At 39.5% G+C, this 24786-nt stretch overlaps 1 protein-coding gene across 2 annotated transcripts; it reads left to right on the top strand.

Annotated features, from left to right (window-relative positions):
- On the top strand, positions 1439–22130 carry COMMD6 (COMM domain containing 6). Of its 2 annotated transcripts, XM_018056504.1 has the most exons (5): positions 1439–1569; positions 1658–1669; positions 12958–13110; positions 17308–17403; positions 19686–22130. In XM_018056504.1, exons 1-5 carry the CDS (start codon positions 1504–1506, stop codon positions 19734–19736), a joined length of 378 nt encoding a protein of 125 aa, XP_017911993.1. In that variant the 5' UTR covers positions 1439–1503; the 3' UTR covers positions 19737–22130. The 2 variants fall into 2 exon arrangements, with proteins under 2 accessions (XP_017911993.1, XP_005687717.1); XM_005687660.3 differs by lacking the exon at positions 17308–17403.

The following is a 24786-nucleotide window of genomic DNA, read 5'->3' on the forward strand; positions in this document are numbered from 1 at the left end:
AGCTATAACCAAGTTCATGCACACACCTACAAAAACAGCTGAGTCACACCTGCTGCCTGGCTGTCTGCCATTGTAAGGAGCCATCTGATGCAACGTGCTGTATGATTTCTGAGGAGTCAAATGAGAAAAAATATGCAGCTAACAATTGATGAAATCCGGGATTTCAACACCTGACTTAATCAAATAAGGTTGGCAAAGCAGTCATAACTAGCCCAGGGAATCTTCTAAGACAAGGCTCCACCCGTCTTTCCCTAGAGCTATTGGAGAGGGTGTTTCTCTGCACACCTGTAACTTATTCATGGCACACCACTATGATTACTGTCTTATATTATTTATCCCAGTAGGAATATGTCCAGCTTTCTTTATGTGTAGAGACCCTGTCATATGCCTTTAGCCTGTGTTTCATTGCCAAGCAACCATCCTAAAACATAGCCTTTTTGCAATACTCAAGCATCACGGACTCGATGGACGTGAGTCTGAGTGAACTCCGGGAGATGGTGATGGACAGGGAGGCCTGGCGTGCTGCGATTCATGGGGTCGCAAAGAGTCGGACACGACTGAGCGACTGAACTGAAGTGAAATGAAGTGAAGTCACTCAGTCGTGTCCGACTCTTTGCGACCCCATGGATGGTAGCCTACCAGGCTCCGCGATCCATGGGATTTTCCAGGCAAGAATACTGGAGTGGGCTGCCATTTCCTTCTCCAGGGGATCTTCCCAACCCAGGGATCGAACCTGGGTCTCCTGCATTGAAGACAGACGCTTTTTTGGCCTCATTTGTCGGCAGTATGGATTAAAAAGTGTACCCCCAATAAAAAATCATGACTAGCGTAATATTATCATGTTTCTATAAGCCAGGCATTTAATCTATCAGGTCTCCTTTTTTAAAAATGAGACTCTGTAAGGGCTGATGCTGAAGCCGAAACTCCAATACTTTGGCCACTTGATGGGAAGAACTCATTTGAAAAGACCCTGATGCTGGGAAAGACTGAAGGCGGGAGAAGGGGACGACAGAGGACGAGATCGTTGGATGGCATCACCGATTCAATGCACATGAGTCTGACTAAACTCCGGGAGTTGGTGATGGACAGGAATGCCTGGCAGTCCACGGGGTCGCAAAGAGTTGGACAGGACTGACAGACTGAACTGAGCCCGTGTTGATTTCTAACCAGTCTGCGCCGCCACAAGTCTGCGCTTGCGCAGAGGGCGCTGTGGGCGGCAGACAGGATGAGTCCATGTCTATGAGATAGGTAGGGGGCTGCGGCATCCTAAAGATAGTCGCTCTTTCCCTGCACAGGTTATATGCCAAATATTAAAACCTTTTCCTTTACATTATTTTCTTTATTACTGTTCGGCTCCATAAACCTGATGTCTTATTGAGACTAAGGAGAATAATACAAAGATGTTTCTATCCGCCCCCCCACGTACCCTGCGTGGGCCGGCCTCGAGGGGCGGGAAGAGGAAGCGGAAGTGTTTGTGGTTTCTGGGAGCGTCCACCGGAGTGGATGGAGGGAACCCTGAACCGTGCTATGGAGGAGTCCAGTGAGCCCCAGTTGGATGCTAAGTCCAAGGTAAGGCCTGGCTTGAAAGGAACTGGGGCAGCGGGCTCCGAAGCAAGAAAGACTGTTCCCTGAATTGTGTTTTCTGCTTCCATTTCAGGTCACCAACCAGGTGAGTGAGTGGCCATCCAGTCCCGTCCTCCGCCCGGCTCTGCTGGGCAAGGGACGGGCGACTGAACCTGGCCCTTCGCCCGCCGCCGGCAGCTGCGGGACGATGGCACCGTGAGCCTTTCCTAGCACGCCCCTCTACCAAGGCCTGTGTCCACGAGCCCCTGAGTTTCGTCCCGCCTTCCTGATTGCTCCTTCCACTTTGCTCCTGAGGTTGTAGCCACTAATCTTCCCCCAACCACTCCAGCCCGAAGAGTACAGACCAGATGTTAATCTTCCTTGATTAAGCGCCGTTGATTCGACTCTAGGTGCACAGTATTTGAGCATGTAATATATACAGAGAAGAGATTGTTAAAATTTTCAAAGATAGCACCGCAAACATTTTCTTAGCCCTTAAAAAGCAGTTTGTTGAAGATGAAGAGTTTACCTCTAATCTTTCAGTGTTTGTATTTTTTACGCTTGGGATAAGAATTTGAATTTTTGAGCATATCTTAGGACGGTTACTTTTTTGCAAGAGTTCCTGTCTTGTTTCAACTAATAAACTGTTTTTAGCAAGTAACCTGTAACACTACCCAGAAGAGTACTAAAACTACCCAGAAGAATACTAAAAGAGTATTTTAAACATATGAGTTACCCACGACCACACAAATATAAGAAAGGGCTGAGATAAATAAACAGAACATAGGGACTGAGAGATGTCCACTGACTGCCCTCTGACATCTGGCTCCAGCTGATCTTGCTGTTGTTTTTGAGGATTTCTGAGAGACTGGGGGAAAAGCAGATAGTAATCAACAGGGGGCTTTGGTCAGAGTTATTGCTTAATAACTTTAATTCAGTCTGTCATAAATCATCTCAACCATTTTTTTATGTTAAGTCCTATGTTTATTTGAGTAAGGTATCCTAAGACTGAAGTATACTGGATTACAGAGTTTTAAACATTGAACCTTTTTTTTGAGCGGGGAGGGTGAAGGGGAAGGTGTGTTTGAAACAACACATTTATTCTTATAGTGCTGGAGAGCAGAAGTTCAAAATTATCAAAAGGGAGGGGATATATGTATAATTATGACTGATTTGCATTAAATGGCAGAAACCAACACAGCATTGTAAAGCAATTTTCTTCCAATTAAAAAATAAATTGAAGAAAAAGCTCAAAATTAGTCTCATGGAACTAAAGTCAAGGTACCAGCAGGGCTGTATTTCCTCTGGAAGTTTTAGGGGAGAATCTGCTTCCTTGTCTGTTTCAGCTTCCTACATTCCTTCCCTGTGGCCTCTTCTTCCATCTTCAAAGTGCATCCTTCCGGCCTCTGCTTCTGTCATCACTTGTCTTTCTGCTTTCATCACCATGTTGCCTTTTTTGATGCTGACCCTTCTCCACTTTCTTCTAAAGCACAGCTGGATAATCCAGAAAAACCTCCCCACATCAAGATCCTAAATTTAGACATATCTACAGAGTCTGTTTTGTCATGTAAAGTAACATATTCACAGGTTTCTGGGGATTGCAATGTGGACATCTTAGGGGATTGTTACTCAGTGTGCTCCACATCCCTTCATGCATTCATTCACACATTATATGATTGTGCATAGGAAAAGCCAAGATAATTTACAAGTAGATTATTAGAAATGATATTAGAGTTTAGGAAGATGATTCAGTGTTTTTCTGTAGTTCAAAGACAGTTGAAAAATATTTTTGAAAAGATGTCATTTTTAACATTAGTAGATCATAAGTGTCTTGAAATAAATCTAACCAAAGATGTTTGAACTTTTATGAATAAAATTATAAAAAGTGACTGACTTCTGGTTTCTGGTCCAGTGTGTGAGGAGTTTGGAAGTCATCACTCTGCTTTAAAATAAGTGAAGCTGAACAGACTAAAAAATGAACAGTTCTTGGATTTGTCAGAGGAGTGAGGTCACAGAGCAAACTGCTGTCCCCTGAATTGGAGAGACAGGTGAATACAAAGAATCGCAAATTGCCGCAACACAAACCGCCATAAAATCCAGTGCCAGGGTAGGAAAACCCAAACTGTAATTGATGAATTCTTGGGAGGCTCAGTGTAGACAGTCAGTTCAGTCGCTCTTTGTGACCCCATGAATTGCAGCACGCCAGGCCTCCCTGTCCATCACCAACTCCCGGAGTTCACTCAGACTCATGTTCATCAAGTCCGTGATGCCATCCAGCCATCTCATGCTCTGTCGTCCCCTTCTCCTCCTACCCCCAATCCCTTCCAGCATCAGAGTCTTTTCCAATGAGTCAACTCTTTGCATGAGGTGGCCAAAGTACTGGAGTTTCAGCTTTAGCATCAGTCCTTCCAATGAACACCCAGGACTGATCTCCTTTAGAGTGGACTGGTTTTATCTCCTTGCAGTCCAACGGACTCTCAAGAGTCTTCTCCAACACCACAGTTCAAAAGCATCTACAGTCCAACTCTCACATCCGTACATGACTACTAGAAAAAACCATAGCCTTGACTAGACGTACCTTTGTTGGCAATGTCTCTGCTTTTGAATATGCTATCTAGGTTGGTCATAAGTTTTCTTGCAAGGAGTAAGCGTCTTTTAATTTCATGGCTGCAGTCACCATCTGCATTGATTTTGGAGCCCCCAAAATCAAGTCTGACACTGTTTCCACTGTTTCCCCATCTATTTCCCATGAGACCAGATTGCCATGATCTTCGTTTTCTGAATGTTGAGCTTTAAGCCAACTTTTTCACTCTCCTCTTTCACTTTCATCAAGAGGCTTTTTAGTTCTTTTTCACTTTCTCCCATAAGGGTGGTGTCATCAGTATATCTGAGGTTATTGATATTTCTCCCAGCAGTCTTGATTCCAGCTTGTGCTTCCTCCAGCCCAGCGTTTCTCATGATGTACTCTGCATATAAGTTAAATAAGCAGGGTGACAATATACCTTGACGTACTCCTTTTCCTATTTGGAACCAGTCTGTTGTTCCATGTCCAGTTTTAACTGTTGATTCCTGACCTGCCTTCTCAAGAGGCAGGTCAGGTGTAGACAGGTGTGAGTTAAAATGTTACCCCACCCCCTACCCTCAGTTGTTATGCAGAAGGATACCCCCAGAAGGATGCAGAGGTGAAATTCAAACTCAGGTCTGTCGACTTGAGTCTGAACTTGTTAAATTTAACAAACCATCCCATCTTGTCCACCACCAGAAGGTCTAAGGTTACTCATTGCTTCACATTCCAATACTTACAATCATTGTTTTGAACTAATTCACGGTTCCCTTTTATAGATGTCTAATTAGAACTCCTTATAAATGAATGATTGTTGCCACATTTTATTGCTTTCCTTCTTGCTAATTTTATAGTATGAATCAACAGAAGGATGTGTATTGACACATGACATCTAGTGCCATTTTCCCTCTTCCTATTTATGAGATACGTATGCGAGCTCAGTCGCTTCAGTCATGTCTAACTCTTTGTGACCCCATGGATTCTAGCCCCAGGCTCCTCTGTCCATGGGATGCTCCAGGCAAGAATACCGGAGTGGGTTACCTTTCCCTTCTCCAGGGGATCTTCCCAACCCAGGGATCGAACCTGCATCTCTTGAATCTCCTGCATAGGCAAGTGGGTTCTTTACCACTATCATCACCTAACATAACATATGAGACAGTGACTTAAATTTTTGTACAGTTTGTGTAATAATTTATAAAATGCATGACTGTTCTTGTTCTTCTGTGTATTGTGTTGGGACCTGCAAGTCACATGAGGATGTATGAACTCCCTTCAGGGATTTTACAGTCTAGTAGATGGTGGGGGAGGGAGACAGATCCACAGATGAGTACTGTTCAAGGCAGAATGTTCTAAGTGCTGCGGTGTAAAAAGTGACATGAACATTCATAGAAAGGTTGAGTAAACCACGAAGAACTTCACAGAGCAGGGAAAACTGGGAGGCATTTTGAATTTTAGATAGACCTTTGAGAGTTGTATTCTAGAGGAATGAGCAGCATGAACAAAAGTAAGACTGAAAGATAATGTAAAGAAAGGATGCGGTCCAGCTTGAGCACAAAAGTGATTTGGGACTGTGCTGTGAGGGGACTTAACTGCCAAGGGAAGGGTTCTAACTAGTTCTCGAGGCACTAGGGTTTTGACCTGCGATGCTAGGTTTGGTTCCTTTAGAAGTAGTGTTTAGAGTCTCCTCTGGATGAAGCTGAGAAAGACCAAAGGCAAGAAACTAATTAGGGGGCCGCAGTAAAATTGAAGGCAAGCTTTTTTTTTCTTTTAAGTCATTTGTTTATCTCATTTTTGGCTGCTCTTGAGTCTTCATTGCTGTATGCAGGCTTCCTCTAGTTGTGAGTGGGGGCTACCCTTCCTTGCGGTGCACAGGCTTCTCATTGCAGTGGCCACTTGTTATGGAGCACGGACTCTAGGCATGCAGATTTCAGTAGTTGTGGCTCGTGGTCTTTAAACTGGGGCTTCAGTAATTGTGGTGCACGGGCTCGGTTGCCCCATGGCTTGTGGGATCTTCTCTGAGCAGGGATTGAAGCTGTGTCCCCTGCCTTGGCAGGTGGTTTCTTAACCACCGGACTGCCAGCAAAGTCTGAAGGTAGGCTTTTGAAAAGACTTTGTAATGGTGAGATTGGGAAGGAGGGAGTAAATATCAGTGGCATTGACTGAAATCAGATCTTGAGTACCTAGGAATTCGTAAGTGTTTTGTGTTGCAGAGAGAGAAAAATCAAAATTAACTGAAGTTTCAAACTTGAGCCACTTGGAAAATAGGTCATTAAAACATTGTTTTAATTATTTGTATTTGCTACAGTTTCTAAAAATGAATAGAGTTAAGATTAGCTAGTTTTGAGATTTCATTTTTGATAAATCATCATATATCGTAGTAAGTTTATTAACAAAGCTATTTCCAGCTAGTTGTGTTTGCTCTGTTTGAGTTATCTGTCACCGCATGACAAACCACCCCAAACTTAGTGACTTAAAACAGCTGTTTAATTGTTTTTCATGAGTCTGTGGGTTAACTGGGCTTAGCTGGGTGGTGGTTTCTACGCCTTCTCAGGTCAGCTGGGACCTCAGTCATCTAGGAGCCTAGTTGGGCCGGAAGTGAAGAGGTCTCACTCACGTGCTAGTCACGACCTGGCCTGAGCTGATCATAGGCATGACTTGGCTCTTCCTCATGTGGCTGCTCACGTCATGATGGCTGGGTTCCAAGTGGGTAGGTCCCAAGATCCAGCATTCCATGAAGAAGGAAACACACGCTTCCAGTTCTCTTAAGGCTCAGGCTCACAGGTTCCAGAGCACCTCTTCTGTCATATTTTACTTGTCAAAACAAGCACAGGGACAGCTCAGATTTGTGCAGGGAGAAAATAAGTCCCCCTTCTTGATGTGAGGAGTGATGTGTACTTACAGAGAGGAGTGGCATTAGTTGTTGGAAACTGTCTTTGGAGATCATTTGCCATATACCCCTGAATTTCTAAACATATTAGTTCAACAGATAACTTATTGGAACATTCAGTTTATATCAGATCAGATAATGTTATAGTAGATTCAGTAGTAACTAGATTGATAAGGCCATTTCCCCCTCTGGTGACATAGGGGATGAACCATAATTACCATGATTTTAGAAACTGTTCTAAAGGCTTCCCTGGTGCTCAGCAGTAAAGAATCTGCCTGCCAGTGTTGGAGACCCAGGTTCAATGCCTGGGTCAGGAAGATCCCCAGGAGAAGGAAATGGCAACCCACTCCAATATTCTTGCCTGAGAAATCCCACAGACTGAGGAGCCTGGTGGGCTAACAGTCCATGGGGTCACAAAGAATTGGACACAATTTAGCAACTAAATAAAATCAATAAGTCCTATGAAGAAAATCAAAGCATGGATGAAGGTGCTGCTGAGCAAGATGAGAAAGGCTTAGCAAACATTGTCTACTTAGGCTAGAGCTAATAATATTCACAGGTGGCTCGTGGCTACTGTATTGGACAATTCAGGTCTAGCATTTAGAAGATGCTAAACATTCTTGCCCCATCCCAGACCTGTCTGCTTTTCTTTACTTATTAGAACTTTATATAATTCTGAATCATTGTCTTGTTGCAGCTAAGTATTAATATAATGAAAAGGGCTGGGATATGGAATCAGACAAATTTGGATTTGAATACCAGCTCTATTAGTTTTGTATCCTTGGATGAGTTGCTTAACCAATCTTTTCCTTATAGTACTTTAGAGAGCAGTTAATGTGTACAGAATACTTTCCATTTGAAAACTTTCATTTAAAAAAGGAGAGAACATATAAGTGTGTATTTTGTGATTCTGGCTATAAAACTTGCATACAAAAACTGGGAATGAGGACATAGGAATATGGCGATAGTTTTTCAGATAGCACAGTTTTGCATGATTATTTTTTAAATTTTCTCTCAGGTTGTATTTTGAAAAATAAAAGTTAAATTTAAACTGAAATGGTCTTAAAATTTTTTTCTTTGTACACAATTTTTATTGCGATGTTTTTATGTTATTGATAACTTCAGCCATAATTTCTTGTTATTGTTCAGTTGCTAAGTTGTGCCCAACTCTTTGCTACCCCGTGTATTGCAGCATGCTGGGCCTCCCTGTCCTTCATTATCTCCTGAAGTTTGCTGAAACTCATGTCCATTGAGTTGGTGATGGCATCCAACCATCTCATCCTCTGTCAACCCCTTCTCCTTTTGCCCTTAGTCTTTTCCCAGCATCAGGGTCTTTTCCAATGAGTTGGCTCTTTGTGTAAGGTGGCCAAAGCACTAGAGCTTCAGCATCAGTCCTTCCAATGAATATTCAGGGTTGATTTCCTTTAGGATTGACTGGTTTGATTTCCTTGCTGTCCAAGGGACTCTCAAGCATCTTCTCCAGCACCTCAATTCGAAAGCATCAATTCTTCAATGCTCAGCCTTCTTTATTGTCCAACTCTCACATCCATACATGACTACTGGAAAAACTGTTGCTTTGATTATATGTTCCTTTGTAGGCAAAGTGATGTCTCTGATTTTGAATATTTGAATATGCTATCTAAGTTTATCATAGCTTTTATTCCAAGGAGCAAATGTCTTTGAATTTCATGGCTGAGGTTACGATCCACAGTGATTTTGGAGCCCAAGAAAAGAAAATCTGCCACTGTTTTTATTTTTTCCCAACCTATTTACCATGAAGTCATGGTGCCAGTTTTTTGAATGTTGAGATATAAGCCAGGTTGTCAACTAATAGTGTGACAGACTACAGCTAATTTCTTTTTATCTTTTTAATCTTTTTATCTTTTAATCTTTTTATCTATAGTTGAATCTTGATTTTTTCTTTGTATTCATTTTACTTATGTATATTCTTTTTTTTTTTTTTTTTTTACTACTGGGTTTTTCTGTATTTTTTTTTAAATCGTTTCCTTCATTCTATAAGAAATTTGAACTATATTGCTTTATTTTTAATATTCTCCACAGCCCTGTTTTTTTTTTTTTTCTTTTGAAAATCTTCTCTGCAGCTAATTCCTATTTGAGGCTCAACACACTTCTTAGAAGTCTTGTTTTTAATTTGCATGTAAATATTCAGTCTGGAATTTGAGAAATTCTCATCCCATAAACTTAATCCCAGCTGTTTTCCCCATGTGAAAAGCTCTTTTCCCCACAGTAAATGACAGCTCTCCCTAATTTTCCCATCTGCCGATTCTACCATCGTAATGGTCAGTGAATTCCAATGTTGTGTTCTTTAATTGCTGTTCTGCTTGAAATGTTCTGGATAATCCAGAGTTTTATTTCACTTTTCAGTATTTTACTCTATCATTTTATTGTGGACAGTAAAAATATAACTTCTTGCATCAGTGAGTTGTATGGCCAAATACATTTAAAAAATGATTGATTAGGTTTCTGAATGTCACCATCTAACTGATGTAAAATGATATCTCTAATCATGAACTCCCTTGAAGTCTGTGCTGAAATTTCTAGCTGTTTAGTGAACATTCCTATTTAGATATTCCTTATCCCTTTTTTTGGTGTTAATTTTATTGGTTATGGTTGATTTACAATATTGTGCTTTAGATGTACAGCAAAGTGATTAAGTTATATATACATATATTAATTGTTTTTTGGATTCTTTTCTTATATAGGTTAATTATCACGGTTTGATAACACTTTTAGACTTAAAATATAAAAAGCCCTGGTTCCTATATGATATATTCTTCAGGCTCAAACCTTTATAGTTGTGTTTGATACCTCCCTTAACCCTGCAGACAATCATCAAGACCTGTCAAGTCATTCTTTTATCGATAAGCCTAATCCTACGTGTCACCACTGTAGTTCCGGTACAGAAAACCTTGAACCTGGATTACTATGTTCTCCTGCCACCAGATGAATATTTTTAAATCAATACTTTCATGCTGTTCTCTGTACTCAGAAACTTTTAGTGAGTACTTGTTGCCAATTGGAAAAGTTTAAATAACTTGACATGATAATGTTTTTCATAATAAGATAAAATACAGTTGACCCTTGAACAGTATAGAGATTAATCAATATGTAATTTATAGTTGGTTCTCCATATCCTGGGTTCCTCTGCCTATATGTGGATTCAACCAACTGCAGACCGTGTAGTACTCTGCTATTTACTATTAAAAAGCATCTGTGTGTAAGTGGACCCCTGCATTCAAACCCACACTTTTAAAGAGTCAACTCTAACTTTTGAAAACTTATACAGTTTTGCAAAAAGTTATGGCTTCTTGATTCTTGAACTTTTGTCAGCTTTATTTTCCATACTTTCTTATAAGAACCTTTCACTTGAAGACAGATAAATGCCCTGCCCCTTAGCCACATATCAACTGTCTTCATCTGTAGTTGGTTCAACTTAATATTTACCAAGCATTTGTTCTTTGCTCTATGTATATTTAAGGAATATATAAAACATTTTTTCCCTCTCATTTTCAGTTCTGTTATTCTTCAAACCTTAACTTTATTCCCACTAATGCTTTCCTTTCAAAAAAATTTTCCTTTCAACCAGAAATGTGGAGCTCACTGACATATCCTCCCCTTCTGCTACATGTGCAAGGGAACACATATACCAAAACATACATAACATATGAATAATTTAATGAATAATTTTACTTTTTCTAGTTGTATTGAGATATAATTGAAGTACAGCTCTGCATACACTGCAGGATGATTACTATAGTATAGTTAATCAACCTCATCTCCTCAAATAGTTACCGAAAAAATGGGTAATTTAAAGGTGAACATCTGTGTAATTACAGTCAAAATGCAAGAAATACCACAGTACAAAGTACAACTACCTTTCCCCGGTGGCTCAGAGGTAAAGAATCCCCTTGCAGTGCAGGAGATGTGGGTTTGACCCCGGGGTCAGGAAGATCCCTTGGAGAAGGGAATGGCAGTCCACTCCGGGATTCTTGCCTGGAAAATCCCATGGACAGAGGAGCCTGGCAGGGTACTGTCCATGAACTCACAGGAGTTGGTCATAACTTAGTGACTAAACCACTGCCACACAGTACCCTAGAAGCTCACCATATGCCCCTCCTTGATCAAATATCCTCCACTTTCCTCCCTGGAGGTAATGATTATCCCTTTGTGATAATCATAGCCTTCCTTTTTTCCACAGTTTTGCCATCTGTATACGCATATGTAAACAACATCATATTTTCTTTTTTTCAGGTTTTTAAGTGAATGGAATAATGAAATTTTTGACTTGTCTCAAGATTTTTTGTGTTAAGGGTAGCTGAAGTTCATTCATTTTCATTGCTCTGCAGCATTTCATTTATTACTGATGAACATCTGAGTATCTGTAGTTTAGGGCTGTTTTTAATATAACTTCTGAGAACTTTATTATATAAGTATCTTGTTTTTCTAAGTTTTATCCCTAGTGATTGACTCACTGGATCTCTGGACATGTATAACTTTAAGTGAAGCTAATTTTCTGAAAGACTGGCCCAGTTTAGACTGCCATCAGTGCACTGTGACACATCCTTCCATGCCAGTTTTAGAATCGTCAAACTTAAAATTGTGCTATTTTGGTGGGTGTGTAGTGATATCTCTTTGTGGTTTAAATGTGCATTTTCCTATTTCCTTTCATATATTTATCAGCTTGTAGTTCTTTTCTTGTTTACCCATTATCCTTTCTCTATTTTTGTATGGGAAACTTTTATTTAAAAAGGACCTGTACAGATCCTTTTTACTTATCAAAGATGTTAACCTTTTATCAGGACCAGCCTGCCCTTCATACTGTAGTTGATTTTGTCTAAAGCCAGTCTGAAGATGGGAGGAAAGTTTGGTCCTTATGGTAAACCCACCTTTAAAAAAATTTTATTAATAAGTAAAGCTGTTTGCCCAGTAAGCATTCATTTGGTCACAAAAGGTATTGGTCAATAGGTACTTTTGGTAAGTGCCTACTGTATCCTACCTATCTGCCTAAGCTTTGGGTACAAGATACAAAATTTTCTTCCATATACTGTCTTAAGGTTTGAGCTCTGTATTGAGGGCTGCATTTATCCAGTCCTGTTTTATGTCATGGAAACACTGAGCAATCATCGAAAAGAATTAGCTAGAAAGTATTGAGGCAACCAGTAGTCAATAAGCATGTACTCTTTGGAGTCAAAAAGACTTTGGTTTCAGCTATGAGTCTGGAAATGTGTGACCTTGTGCATATTATGTCAGCTCTCTGAAATTTAGTTTTATCACCTGCAAAATGGAAATAATAGATTATAATGTTATGATGATTCAGTGTGGCATTTAATGCATGTAAACTGCCTAGCACATCACCTGCCAAGTATCCATCAGCAGTGATGAAATCTAAAACCACCTTCCCCAGTATTCATGCTAGTGTAAGGTTTCAGGTCAAGGACTGAGATGAGGAAGGAAACGAATTGTTCTCATGTGTGCCTCAGTCAAGTATGAAGATGGTATATAACTCACGTTCTACTTTAGGACTTTCGGGTTGTGAAATGCAGGAAGGACATATGTGGAACAGGAAAATGAGATAAAAGATGATTCAAAAGTCCCCTTAAGGACAGAAGCAAACTGAAAAACAAAGGAAAATGATATGGACACGTCTACCTCCATTTCACATTTGGTGGAAAATTTTGTTTTTGTGTTTTCCCTTTTGTAATTATGACAGTGTTGTTGTTTTCCAACCCTGTTTGTGTCCCTTTGCCTCTTTCCATGTTCATTTGATTATTATCCCCCTAACAATATTAAGTTGAAGACATTTTCTTTTATTATGATTGGCCTTGAAATTAAAACTTGAATTCGAGAGCAGTAAATGTGAATAAATATCTGCATTCAGGGCAATGTTATAACTGGTGTATTATTGTGAACTCTTTTATTACAGCTCATAGATTTTCAGTGGAAGCTGGGTATGGCTGTGAGCTCCGACAGTTGCAGATCTCTTAAGTATCCTTATGTTGCAGTGATGCTCAAAGTGGCAGATCATTCAGGCCAAGTGAAGAACAAGTCCTTTGAAATGACAATCCCACAGTTTCAGGTTTGTGATATAATGCATTCTGTTTTAGCTGTTATTCTATAACTGCTGCTTAAAAAGATACATAAAATCATTTTTAAGAGAAAATTTTAACTTGATTTGCAATTCTTTTGAGTGCTTTACATTTATTAACACATACAAAAGATCTCAATTTGTTTTATTTTGCAATTATTAATATATTATTTTCAATATAACATTTTGAATTTGTATACTTTGACACTCCATCACTTCTGTAGTACTCATCTGTGAGTGTATTTAAGAAATTTGCGTCTTTTCTAGCAGGATGTTTACTTTGTATTTAACTGTTTTATTCTTCTTAGGCTTAATATTCAAGAATGATAAAGCTAAATTAATCTTACCTTTGAACAGTATTGCCTTGAATTTTCTGACTAATAATGTTTACTAAATGCAGATCAGACCACTAATACTAGTACTTGATAGCTAATTTTATCTGCTACGGTTTTGAGTAACCTAGTAGTTTATATTTAGAATCATGTTATATATATTATTATTATTTTTAGTGTGTGTGTGCACACGCACACTCAGTTGCTCGGATATGTCCAATTCTCTGTGGGCCCATGGAGTAAAGCCCACCAGGCTCCTCTGTGCATGGAATTCTCCAGGCAAGAATACTGGAGTGGATTGCCATTTCATCCCCCAGGGGATCTTCCTGACCAAGGGATCAAACCTGTAACTGTTAGTCTCTTGCATTGGCAGGCGGATTCTTTATCACTGCACCACCTGGGAGGCCCATTATATATATTATTATTTCACCTCTTTTCTGTAAGCAAGAAAGGGAGAAAGAAGGTAGATGAGAAATCAGATTTTCTTTTCAATGTACATACAGGGAAATGCTTTGTCTTTGGCTAATTTAACTGACCTTAGAGTTTTGTATTTGTTTGTTCATTTTGATACCTATGGTGAGTGAATAGATACGAATTCTTACTTATAGCTCTTCCTACTCTAAAAAAGTCAAATAATCTAAGAAAGGCCACCATGATTAATGAAACGGAAATGTAATGAGAATTCTTTATAAAACTGAAAATATATTGGTCCCAGACTTCTTTTTTTTTTCTTCTTGATATATATATTTTATTGAAGTATGGTTGACTTACAGTGTTTCAGGTACACAGCAGGGTGATTCAGTTATACATATACATATGTTATTTTTGAGATTATTTTCCATTATAAGTTATTACAAGATATTGACTATTGTTCCCTGTGCTATACAATACACCTTTGTTGCTTGTTGTATATCTGCTGTTTCTTTTAAATTAGAAATCTAGCATTCTATTCATACAAAATGAAGTGGAATCAAAATGTCATAATTTTTTTAGACAAAATTTATGTTTTCTAAAATATACGTATATTACACCTACTATATATATATATATAATGGCACCCCACTCCAGCACCCTTGCCTGGAAGATCCCATGGATGGAGGCGCCTGGTGGGCTACAGTCCATGGGGTCGCTAAGAGTCGGACACGACTGAGCAACTTCCCTTTCACTTTTCACTTTCATGCATTGGAGAAGGAAATGGCAACTCCAGTGTTTTTGCCTGGATAATCCCAGGGACGGGGGAGCCTGGTGGGCTGCCGTCTATGGGGTCGCACAGAGTCGGACACAACTGAAGTGACTTAGCAGCAGCAGCATACACATATATGTATACAGAAGCTTTTCTACCACACTTGATAAAGACTTGAGAAGGAACTTCAAAAAAAAGAGAGAGAGAGAAAAGTTGGAGACATTGGAAAGCATGAACTAAGTGAAATGGGAGCACAGAATATGGAATAGGAAAAATGGAACTAACAGGTAAAAATAAAAGATCATCATATAGTCCAGTTGTTTTTATACATGGCTGCTCATTAGAAACATATCTGGGGTTTTGAGGAAAAATAGTAATACCTGGGCATTTGTATTTTTTAGCAAATTCCAAGATAATTCTCATATGCATCTGGATTTTAAAAAGTGATTACAAATTTTTCTATTAAATAGCAATTTTGGTGATACAGAATTCTATTTTTTTCTTTTGACCAGTCATGATACAATGGTATTAAGTGAGTAATAGTTACATAATCATAGTAGTAAAAGATGTTTATCTGTTTTCACAATCAAAAGCCAGACAAAAAATAAAAAGATAATTACAGTTGCAAGCCATAATGGGAACATGATTAACCTAACAGTATAAAATAATTATATATACTTTAGGGGGTCAAGCAGAGTGATGTGGTAAGTCGAAGTGCATACATGCATATGTTTTCATCTGCCTGGCCAGTCTTTGTCTTTTGGTTGGTGCATCAATCCATTTACATTTAAGGTAATTATCGATATGTATGATCCTATTTCCATTTTCTTTTAGGTGTATTTTCTGTAGGTCTTTTCCTTCTCTTGTGTTTCCTGTCTGGAGAAGTTCCTTTAGCATGAAAAGATGGTTTGGTGGTGCTGAATCTCTCAACTTTTGCTTGTCTGGAAAGCTTTTGACTTCTCCATCGTATCTGAAGGAGAGTCTTGCTGAGTATTCTTGGTTGTAGGTTCTTCCCTTCCATCACTTGCAGAGTTTCTGTTGAGAAATCAGCTGACAACCTGATGGGAGTGCCCTTGTATGTTGTGTGTCATTTTTCCCTTGTTGCTTTTAAAATTTTTTTGTCAGTTTAATAACTGTGTGTCTTGGGGTGTTCCTCCTTGGGTTCATCCTGCCTGGGACTCTCTGCTTTTCTTGGACTTGGTTGATTATTTCCTTTCCCCTCTTAGGGAAGTTTTCAGCTATTCAAATATTTTCTCAAGTCCTTTCTCTCTGCTCCTCCTGAGACCACTGTAATGCGAATGTTGGTGCTTTAATGTTGTCCCAGAGGTCTCTTAGGCTGTCTTCATTATTTTTTTTTTCATTCTTTTTCTGTATTCTGTTCTGTGGTAGTGATTTCTGCCATTCTGTCCTTCAGGTCATTCATCCGTGCTTCTGCCTCCATTACTCTGCTCTTGATTCCTTCCACTGTGTTGTTCATCTCTGTTTGCTCTTTGGTTCTTCTGCATCTTTGGTGAACATTTCTTGCATTTTCTCTGTTCTGTTTCTGAGATCCTGGATCATGTTCAATATCACTATTCTGAATTATTTTTCTAGAAAGTTGCCTATCTCTACTTCATTTAATTGTTTGGGGGGTTTGTATCATGTCCCTTCGTTTGGGTTATAACTCTGCTTTTTCATCCTGATTAACTTTCTGTAATGTGGTTTTTGTCCTACTCACCATGGGACTGTGGTTCTTCTTGCTTCGTCTGTCTGCCCTCTGGTGGATGAGGCTGAGGCATCTGTATGCTTCCTGATGGGAGGGAGAAGGTGGGAAAAACTAGGTCTTGCTCTGGTGGGCAGGGCCTTGCTCAGTAAATCTTTAATCCAATTATCTGCTGATGGGTGGAGTTGCACTCCCTCCCTGTTAGTCATTTGGCCTGAGGCGACCCAGCCCCGGGGTCTGTGGGCTCTATGGTAGGGTTAATGGCAGCCTCCAAGAGGGCTTATGCCAAGGGGGACGTAAGGCCAGGAAGGCCTTAATCCTAGAAGGCCAGGATTGCTGCTACCAGTGCCTCCATCCCTGTGGTGAGCCGTTGCCAACCCACGCATCCACAGAAGACTCTCTGACACTCGTGGGTAGTTTTGGTTCTGTCTCCTATGGGCTTGCTGCTCCTTTACTCTGGGTCTTGGTGTGTAAAAGATTTTGTTTGTGCCCTCCAAGACTGGAGTCTCTGTTTCCCCCATCTTACGGAAGTCCTATAGTTAAATCCCGCTGGCCTTCAAGGTCAGATTCCCTGGGAATTCCTAGTGCCTTTGTCAGATCCCCAGGCTGGAAAGCCTGATATGGGGCTCAGAACCTCCACAAGTGGGAGAACCTCTTCGGTATTACTGTTCTCCAGTTTCTGGGTTGCCTACCTGGTGGGTGTGGGATTTGATTTTATTGTGATTGTGCCCCTCCCTCTGCCGGGGCTTCTTTGTCTTTGGATGTGGGGTATTTTGGTTGATAGTTGTTGAACAGCTGGTTGCAGTTTTGGTGCTCTTGCAAGAGGAGATGAGTGCATGTCCTTCTACTCCACCATCTTGAACCAGAACCCCGGACTTCTATTTTAAGAAAATCTCCTTATATACCACTCAAGGATGCTTTTCTGTAATTTCTTTATTTTCGCTGTTGCCCGGGCTTTTCTCTGTTTGCAGCAAACGGGGGTAGATGCAGTATATGGGCCTCTCTTGTTACGGAGGACAGGCATGCGGGCTTCAGTGGTTGTGACACACGGACTTTGTTGCTCCAAGGTGTGTGGGACCTCCCTGGACCAGGGATTGAACCCAGGGCTCCTGCATTGGCAGGCAGATTCTTTACCACTGAGCCACAGGGGAAAGCCCTCTGGGATACTTTTGATTTCTTTTACAAACTGTATTTTCCCCCAGCTTTATTGAGGTAAAATTGACAGAAATTGTATACATGCAAGGTATACTATGTGATGTTTGGGTATATGTTTACATTATGAAAAGATTCCTACTGTCAAACTAATTAATATATCCATCATCTCACGTAGTTAACATTTTGTGTGTGTGTGGTAAAAACTTGAAATCTCTTCTCTAGCAGATTTCAAGTATGTAGTGATTATATTATTAACTGTGGCCAGCACCTATGCCTTAGGTCTCCAGAGCTTACTTCCCTTGTAACTGAAAAGTTCTACCTCTTCACCAGCATTTCCTCATGTCCTCTACCTTCCCAGCCTTGGTAACTGCTATCTATTCTCTGTTACCATGAATCTCACTTTTTTTTAGATTCCATGTATAAGTAAGATCATGTAGTATTTGTCTTTCTGTGTCTGGCTTATTTTACTTAGCATATTGTCCTCCAGGTTCACCCATATTGTCAAAAATAGCACAACTGCCTTCTTCTCAAAGGATGAGTAATACTGTGTATATATACACACCACATTTTCTTTATCCATTCATCTGTCACTAGACACTTGTGTTGTTTCCATACCTTGGCTACTGTGAGTAATGCTGCATTGAATCTGAGAGTGCAGATATCTTTTTGAGGTAGTGATTTTAAGGATTTTCTTTCCTTTTAATTTCTTTCTCTTAGAACTGATATGTCCACTTTAGAACGAAAAAGGGTCATGCTTCAACACTATTAATGTGAAGTGGTATCTTGGAAGCAGTTAAGACTAGGTTGAAAAGAAATAAATGCAGTGTATTGTGATATATGAGTAGCCTTCAACTGAATATAAAGACCAAATCCACTTCAAAAGTAATACAGGTCTCAGTCCTTTTGTAATTTATAATACGGGCCTAATTCTTATTTTTCTTTGCTGCACTTTTGCTCCCAGATTCCACCTCTTTAAAATTTTCTCAGGAAAAAGATCACAAATGGGACAGCTCTTTTAAAGTTAGTTCTTACATGGCTGATAGCTAACCAGGCAGTCAGAGCCTGTTAGTCCCATTACAAAACTGCGGATGAAGGAACATTCTTTGAGCTTTTGATTAATATCTTTTTAGTAGCTAAAACTGGAGAAGGCAGTGGCAACCCACTCCAGAACTCTTGCCTGGAAAATCCCATGGACGGAGGAGCTTGGTAGGCTGCAGTCCATGGTGTCGTTAAGAGTTGGATACGGCTGAGCCACTTCACTTTCACTTTTCACCTTCATGCATTGGAGAAGAAATGGCAGCCCACTCCACTGTTCTTGCCTGGAGAATCCTGGGGACGGGGGAGCCTGATGGACTGCCGTCTATGGGGTCGCACAGAGTCAGACACGACTGAAGTGACTTAGCAGCAGCAGCAGCTGAAATTATGATCATCAGTATATGTTTTTGAACAAATGTTTACTTCCTCCTTCATAATAAATTTATGCATGAATTAAAACAAAATACAGATACTCTTTTAAGAAGCAAAATAGAGAATTAAGTCCAAAGAAGAGGGAAAATATGAGGATATAAATCCAGGTGGTGCTAGTGGTATAGAATCCTCCTGCTAATGCAGGAGACGCAAGAGATGCTGGTTTGATCCCTGAGTCAGAAAGATCCCCTGGAGGAGGAAAGAGCAATCCACTCCAGTATCCTTGCCTGGAAAATCCCATGGACAGAAGAGCCTGGCAGGCCCTAGTCCATGGGATTGCAAAGAGTCAGACACCACTGAGCACACACGCATATAAGCTGCTATCAGTGTTGGGTCTCTCTTATTGTAATTGACAAGACAGCCTCTATCAATCACCCTGAAATGCAGTCTTTCACTAAATTAAAACTGGTTCAAAGCCTGAGACCCAATGTGTCATTTTTTAAAAGTCTTTATTGTTTATGACAGTGCTGGACATTTAATAAATCTTTGTGGTGTGGTCCTAAAGAACTTTGTTGGATGCTTTCAGAAAGTTTATTTATGAGCTAATTATTCAACCCTACAGTAGTATTTTTGCTTGCACCAGATTACACCTTTTGCTTCTTATCGTAAGCTTCGAATAATAATAGTTGAGGATTTAACATTAAAATGCAGACTTAATAAGTTATAGACCCTCCGCTGGACAGATATAATTAAAAGAACTAAATATTGTTTCCCCCTTTCTCCTCAGAATTTCTACAGACAATTCAAGGAAATTGCTGCAATTATTGAAACTGTGTGAAAACTGATTCTAAACCAAAAATAATCTAAAATCACGGACTTCACTTTCTGCAACAAAGCTGCTTAAGGATCGAATGATATTTATTGAATGAAAATTATACTTTTGGTTTTCCACTTTTTTAAATAATAATAAAAAAAATCAGACAAACAGGAATTACAAAGTGGTGATTGATGCACAACTTGTGAATGTACCAAGAACCACTGATTTGGATAGTTTAAAGGGTAAATTCTGTGGTATATGAATTATATCTTAATAAAAAAATAAACAGTTGAATAATAGTAAAAGCAACACAAGTTTATGTATTAAACCAACAGTTTAAAAAATTACTGGTAGTGTTACCCATTTTATAAACAAGCTCTTACATAGATGCCTTTATATACAGTCTTATATATAAAGTATATATAAATGGCAAAAATAGTATTTGATTAGGATAATGTTACTTTACAAATTCAGTTTTATAACATTCATTTGCTATGAAAGCAGTTAGTGAGAAGAGTGAGGCTGCTGCTTCTCAAAAAAATTTGGAATCAGGTTAGGATTGGCCATTGCTCCCTTACATTAGCCAAGCATTCAGATATTTCTGTTATTAATATTGTAGAAAGTTCAAGTATATGCAGACATAGAAAGATAAGTTTTATTAAGAATTTATATACAACTGAGTTAACCTGGTAACACAGATTATTGTGTTAGGTGATCTCTTGAATTTAGATTTGTAAACCAGTTAAAATATTTTATAAAACCACAACAGTTGACACTATATGGCATTTCTCAGTTAAACAGATCACTGGAATAGACTATGTGGCCTAGAAATAGATCAAGATATTTGAGACAAAGATGGTATTTCAGTTGGATGAGAAAACAGTTTAATAAATGATACTAGTAGTTACAGCACATACAAAAGTAAATTTCAGAAGAGTCAACGATTTAACTATAAAATATAAAAATTAGAAGTATTACAGAATATTTATGTTAATTAAGGCTTGGGAAGATAGCAGTTCCACAACTGTAATATAAAACAAATATATCTGAAATATAAGAATTAAAAAAATCACATGTGAGAAAAAAATGGGTCCTAAACAAAAGACTGACTATGTTGATGTGTAAGTTAGCTCTTAGTCTACAAACAAATTTCTTTAAATATTTGAAATAAGAAGATATTTTTATATAAGAAATGAGATGTTCACTTAACTGTGAGAAAGACTGAGGGAATGAGGAGAAATTATTGCTGGCTTTTAGAAAATCCAGTAGTGCAGGAATTTCAGGGAAAGCCCCTGCCAGTACTCTCTGCACAATGCAGGATGTCACCTGGAAGCCACTATACAGGCCATTTCTGCCATCTGTCAGGATGTTAGAATGAAATAAAGGCTGCCTGCTTTCTTCACTCTTCTAGTTTCAGTGAGAGTGCCTCTGATTGGTGGAAGTTAAACCAGGATCCTGTTGACACAGGAATCTGGTCAATTGAGTTTCTAGTCTTTCAGCACTAGAAAGGAAGGGAGATTTAGAAAAGTAAAAATGGTGCTGAGTATTCGTACTCTGCTGATAGGAGTTGTTATGGTCTTTTTTGCAAAGTGATGTAGACACACACATTATGTAGAAATTTCACAACTCCGAAATTGCAGTTGAGAAATACATCCTTTGGACTAAAGCCACTAATCTATATAAAAACATTTGCAAATTTGGCTAAATGTTCACCCAGTTCCAGTTTGGGCACACAAGAAGGCTGCATTTTCCAGCCTCCCTTGCAGTTAGTTTGGGGCCTCTGATTGGGTTGTAGCCAGTGGAATCTGGGGCAGACGTGTCCCAAACCACATCCAGTCTTTGTCATAAACCTTTCTTTGGCCTCCAAGCTTTCTCTCATGTTGACTGCTGGAAATGAAAAAGTCTGAGATAGTAAACCCATAAGATGGATCCCCTGAATCACGACTGGAGGCACACTCATGGTAACAGCCTGACTTGCACCAGGCAGTGATGTCAGCTAGAAACAAACTCTTGTTGTGTTAAGCTGGTGAGATTTTTAGAGTGTTCCTTACAACAGCAAGTAAGCATAAACTTGAATAACAAGATATTTGTATGAAGATTTTTATTGTAACATTTCCTCAAGCAGTACAAAGCAAAATGAAGCAGCGACTGTCTATAATAAAGAATAAATGGTTGAATAAATTCATTGTATCTCTGCTCTAGCATACCACTCACCTGCCATTATCAATATGTATTGACAATACACCTGCTGTTAACACAGTTATTTCATAAAACTGTGTAAAATGTGCTCAATATATATTTGAATTCTTAATTGAAAATTAGGGAAATCAAGGAAAGATGTTTACCGGATTGTAAGCATTGATGGAGAGGGCATATGAAGAGGGAGAGAAAGAGCAATAAAAAACTTACTTTTAAGTTCATATTGCATTATTTAAAAATACCATTTCATAAAAAAAATACTTGAGGGACTTCTCTGGCAGTCCAGTGGTTAAGACTCCATGCTCCCAATGCATAGGGCATAAGTTCCACCCCTGGTTGAGGACCTAAGATCCAGCATGCTACATGGTGTGGCCAAAAAATAAAGATGAAATAAATTGTTAAAATACTTGATAAAAATGTTGGTTTTTATGTATGCTTCTGAAAAGTCCTTAACAGTTCTTTTCATGGTATAATGTATCTTTAACAAATGTGTAGTGCATCCCCAAACCAGGAGACAAACCTGAAACACATCAAACAGGCCTCGCTGTGCTATAGAAATGATGACCCCAGCTGGGGTGTGACATTTTGGCTGGCACCACTGCAGGAAACTTCATTTCTACCTCTTACCTTTGTTTCCTCTTCTGACCCTCCCTGCTGGGAATTTTCAGTCCACTTCACACCCTGTCAGCATACCCGCAGGTCTGTTACGTGAATGCACTTTCTTGGTCCTCTGCTTGGTAGCACACTAGTGTGAGGAGCCCAGGTCTACTGCCTGTGGCTGCCCATCCTTGTATTCTGACCCCACCAGCATGAAGGGTTAGCCGACTGGTCTTTCGTGGCTTACCAGCTGCCCGCAGATGTACTCCGTGACCCACCCTTTGCGAGGTAGCACACTAAAGATTGTAGGATTGCAAGACGGCAAAGCCCTTTTCTGTTCCTACTTCTGTCCTTTTGGGTACCAACTTCATTTCGTTGTTCAGTTGCTCAATTGTGTCCAACCTTGTGACCCCTTGCAACTGCAGTGAACCAGGCTTCTCTGTCCTTTATTGGAGTTTGTTCAAACTCGTGTCTGTTGAGTCATGATGCCATCCAACCATCTCATCCTCTGTTACCCGCTTCTGCTGCCCTCTGTCTTTCTCAGCATCAGGGTCTTTTCCAATGAGTTGGCTCTTTGCAACAGGTGGCTAAAGGGTTGTAGCTTCAGCTTCAGCATCAGTCCTTCCAATGAATATTCAAGCAACTTCACTGTACCCGCCCACCCCCGCTCCCCCCAAATCAGAGTAGAAACCTGCATGCCCAATCTGAGTTAAAACCATACACTTGACTTCCCAGACTGTGCTTAGAATCTTTCCATCGCCCACCCACTCGAGTTTAACACCTTCCACTCTTCTCTCCCACGCTCATTCTTGGTGTTTCAAGGTTATGTGCAAAGAGGCCCAGAGTAAGCCTCTAATCCAAACACTGGGTGATGAATTTAATGAGAATAAATTTAAATTGCATGTTTAAATTTATCTTTTGAATTTCAAAGGCAAGTTTTTTTTTCCCCCCCATAGTACAGTTTTTACACTTTTCATTGAAAACATCCATTTTGCTTATTATGAGTTTAAGGAGCTTCAGTGGTTAGCCTAGGAATTAACCACTGTTTGTAACAACATTTCTGTGGGAAAATGTGTTTCAGGTTTCAAACACTTGACTTAAATGTAAACTTTTGGAAAATCCCTCATCCTCCAGTTAGAAAATGTATAAATCATTTAATTTCCAAAGAGAAACAGATTATCCCCAAGCTCATTAAGTAAAACCCAAATATTTTCTTTTTGTCTTTCATTTCTACTGAGACAGGTTAACATACACACCAGATTTATGTGAGCAGAAGACAAGACAGTTGAAACTTCCATCATGCTTGTGCTTTGTCTTTAAAAGTACTTAAGTAGAATTATCTTTTCAAATAATTTTTAAAATTTATTTTTTATTAAATTTTAGAAAAATTGCAAAGACAGTACAGAGAGTTCCCGTATACTCCACACCATTTCCCTTAATATCTTACATTCAGTTCAGTTCAGTAGCTCATTAGACTCTGCGACCCCATGAACTGCAGCACTCCAGGCTTTCCTGTCCTTCATCAACTCCTGGAGCTTGGCCAAACTCATGTTCATCAAGTCAGTGATGCCATCCAACTGTATCATCCTCTGTCATCCCCTTCTGCCTTCAGTCTTTCCCTGCATCGGATATTTTCCAATGAATTAGTACTTCGCACCAGGTGGCCAAAGTATTGGAGCTTCAGCTTCAGCATCAGTCCTTCCAATGAATATTCAGGACTGATTTCCTTTAGGATTGACTAGTTTGATCTTGCAGTCCAAAGGAAGCCCTAATATCTTACCTTAGTGTGGTACATTTGTTACAATTGATGAACCAGTGTTGATACATTAGGTTTCCTTGGTTTATACCTAATATATTTTTCTACTCCAGGATCCTGTATAGGACAGGATATTATATTTAGTCATCACTTCTTAAGCTTCTCTTGTCTGTAACAGTGTTTCAGATTTCCCTTGTTTTTGTTGACCTTGGCAGTTTTGAGGAGTACTCAAACTGGTCATGGCTTCCCTGGTGGATCAGTGGTAATGAACCTGCCTTCCAGTGCAGGAGACATGAATTCGATCCCCTGGGTCGGGAAGATCCCCTGGAGAAGGAAATGGCAACCTACGCTAGTATTCTTGCCTGGGGAAACCAATAGACAGAGGAGCCTGGCAGGCTACAGTCCATAGGGTCACAAACAGTTGGACACGACCTAGTGACTAAACAACAACATATGCATATAAAAACATAAAAATAAAGGGAATGAAAACCAAAAGCAGGGTCAGTGTTTCCCTCTAGT

The sequence above is a fragment of the Capra hircus genome, chromosome 12, assembly GCF_001704415.2.
Source record: "Capra hircus breed San Clemente chromosome 12, ASM170441v1, whole genome shotgun sequence".
NCBI lineage: Eukaryota > Metazoa > Chordata > Mammalia > Artiodactyla > Bovidae > Capra > Capra hircus.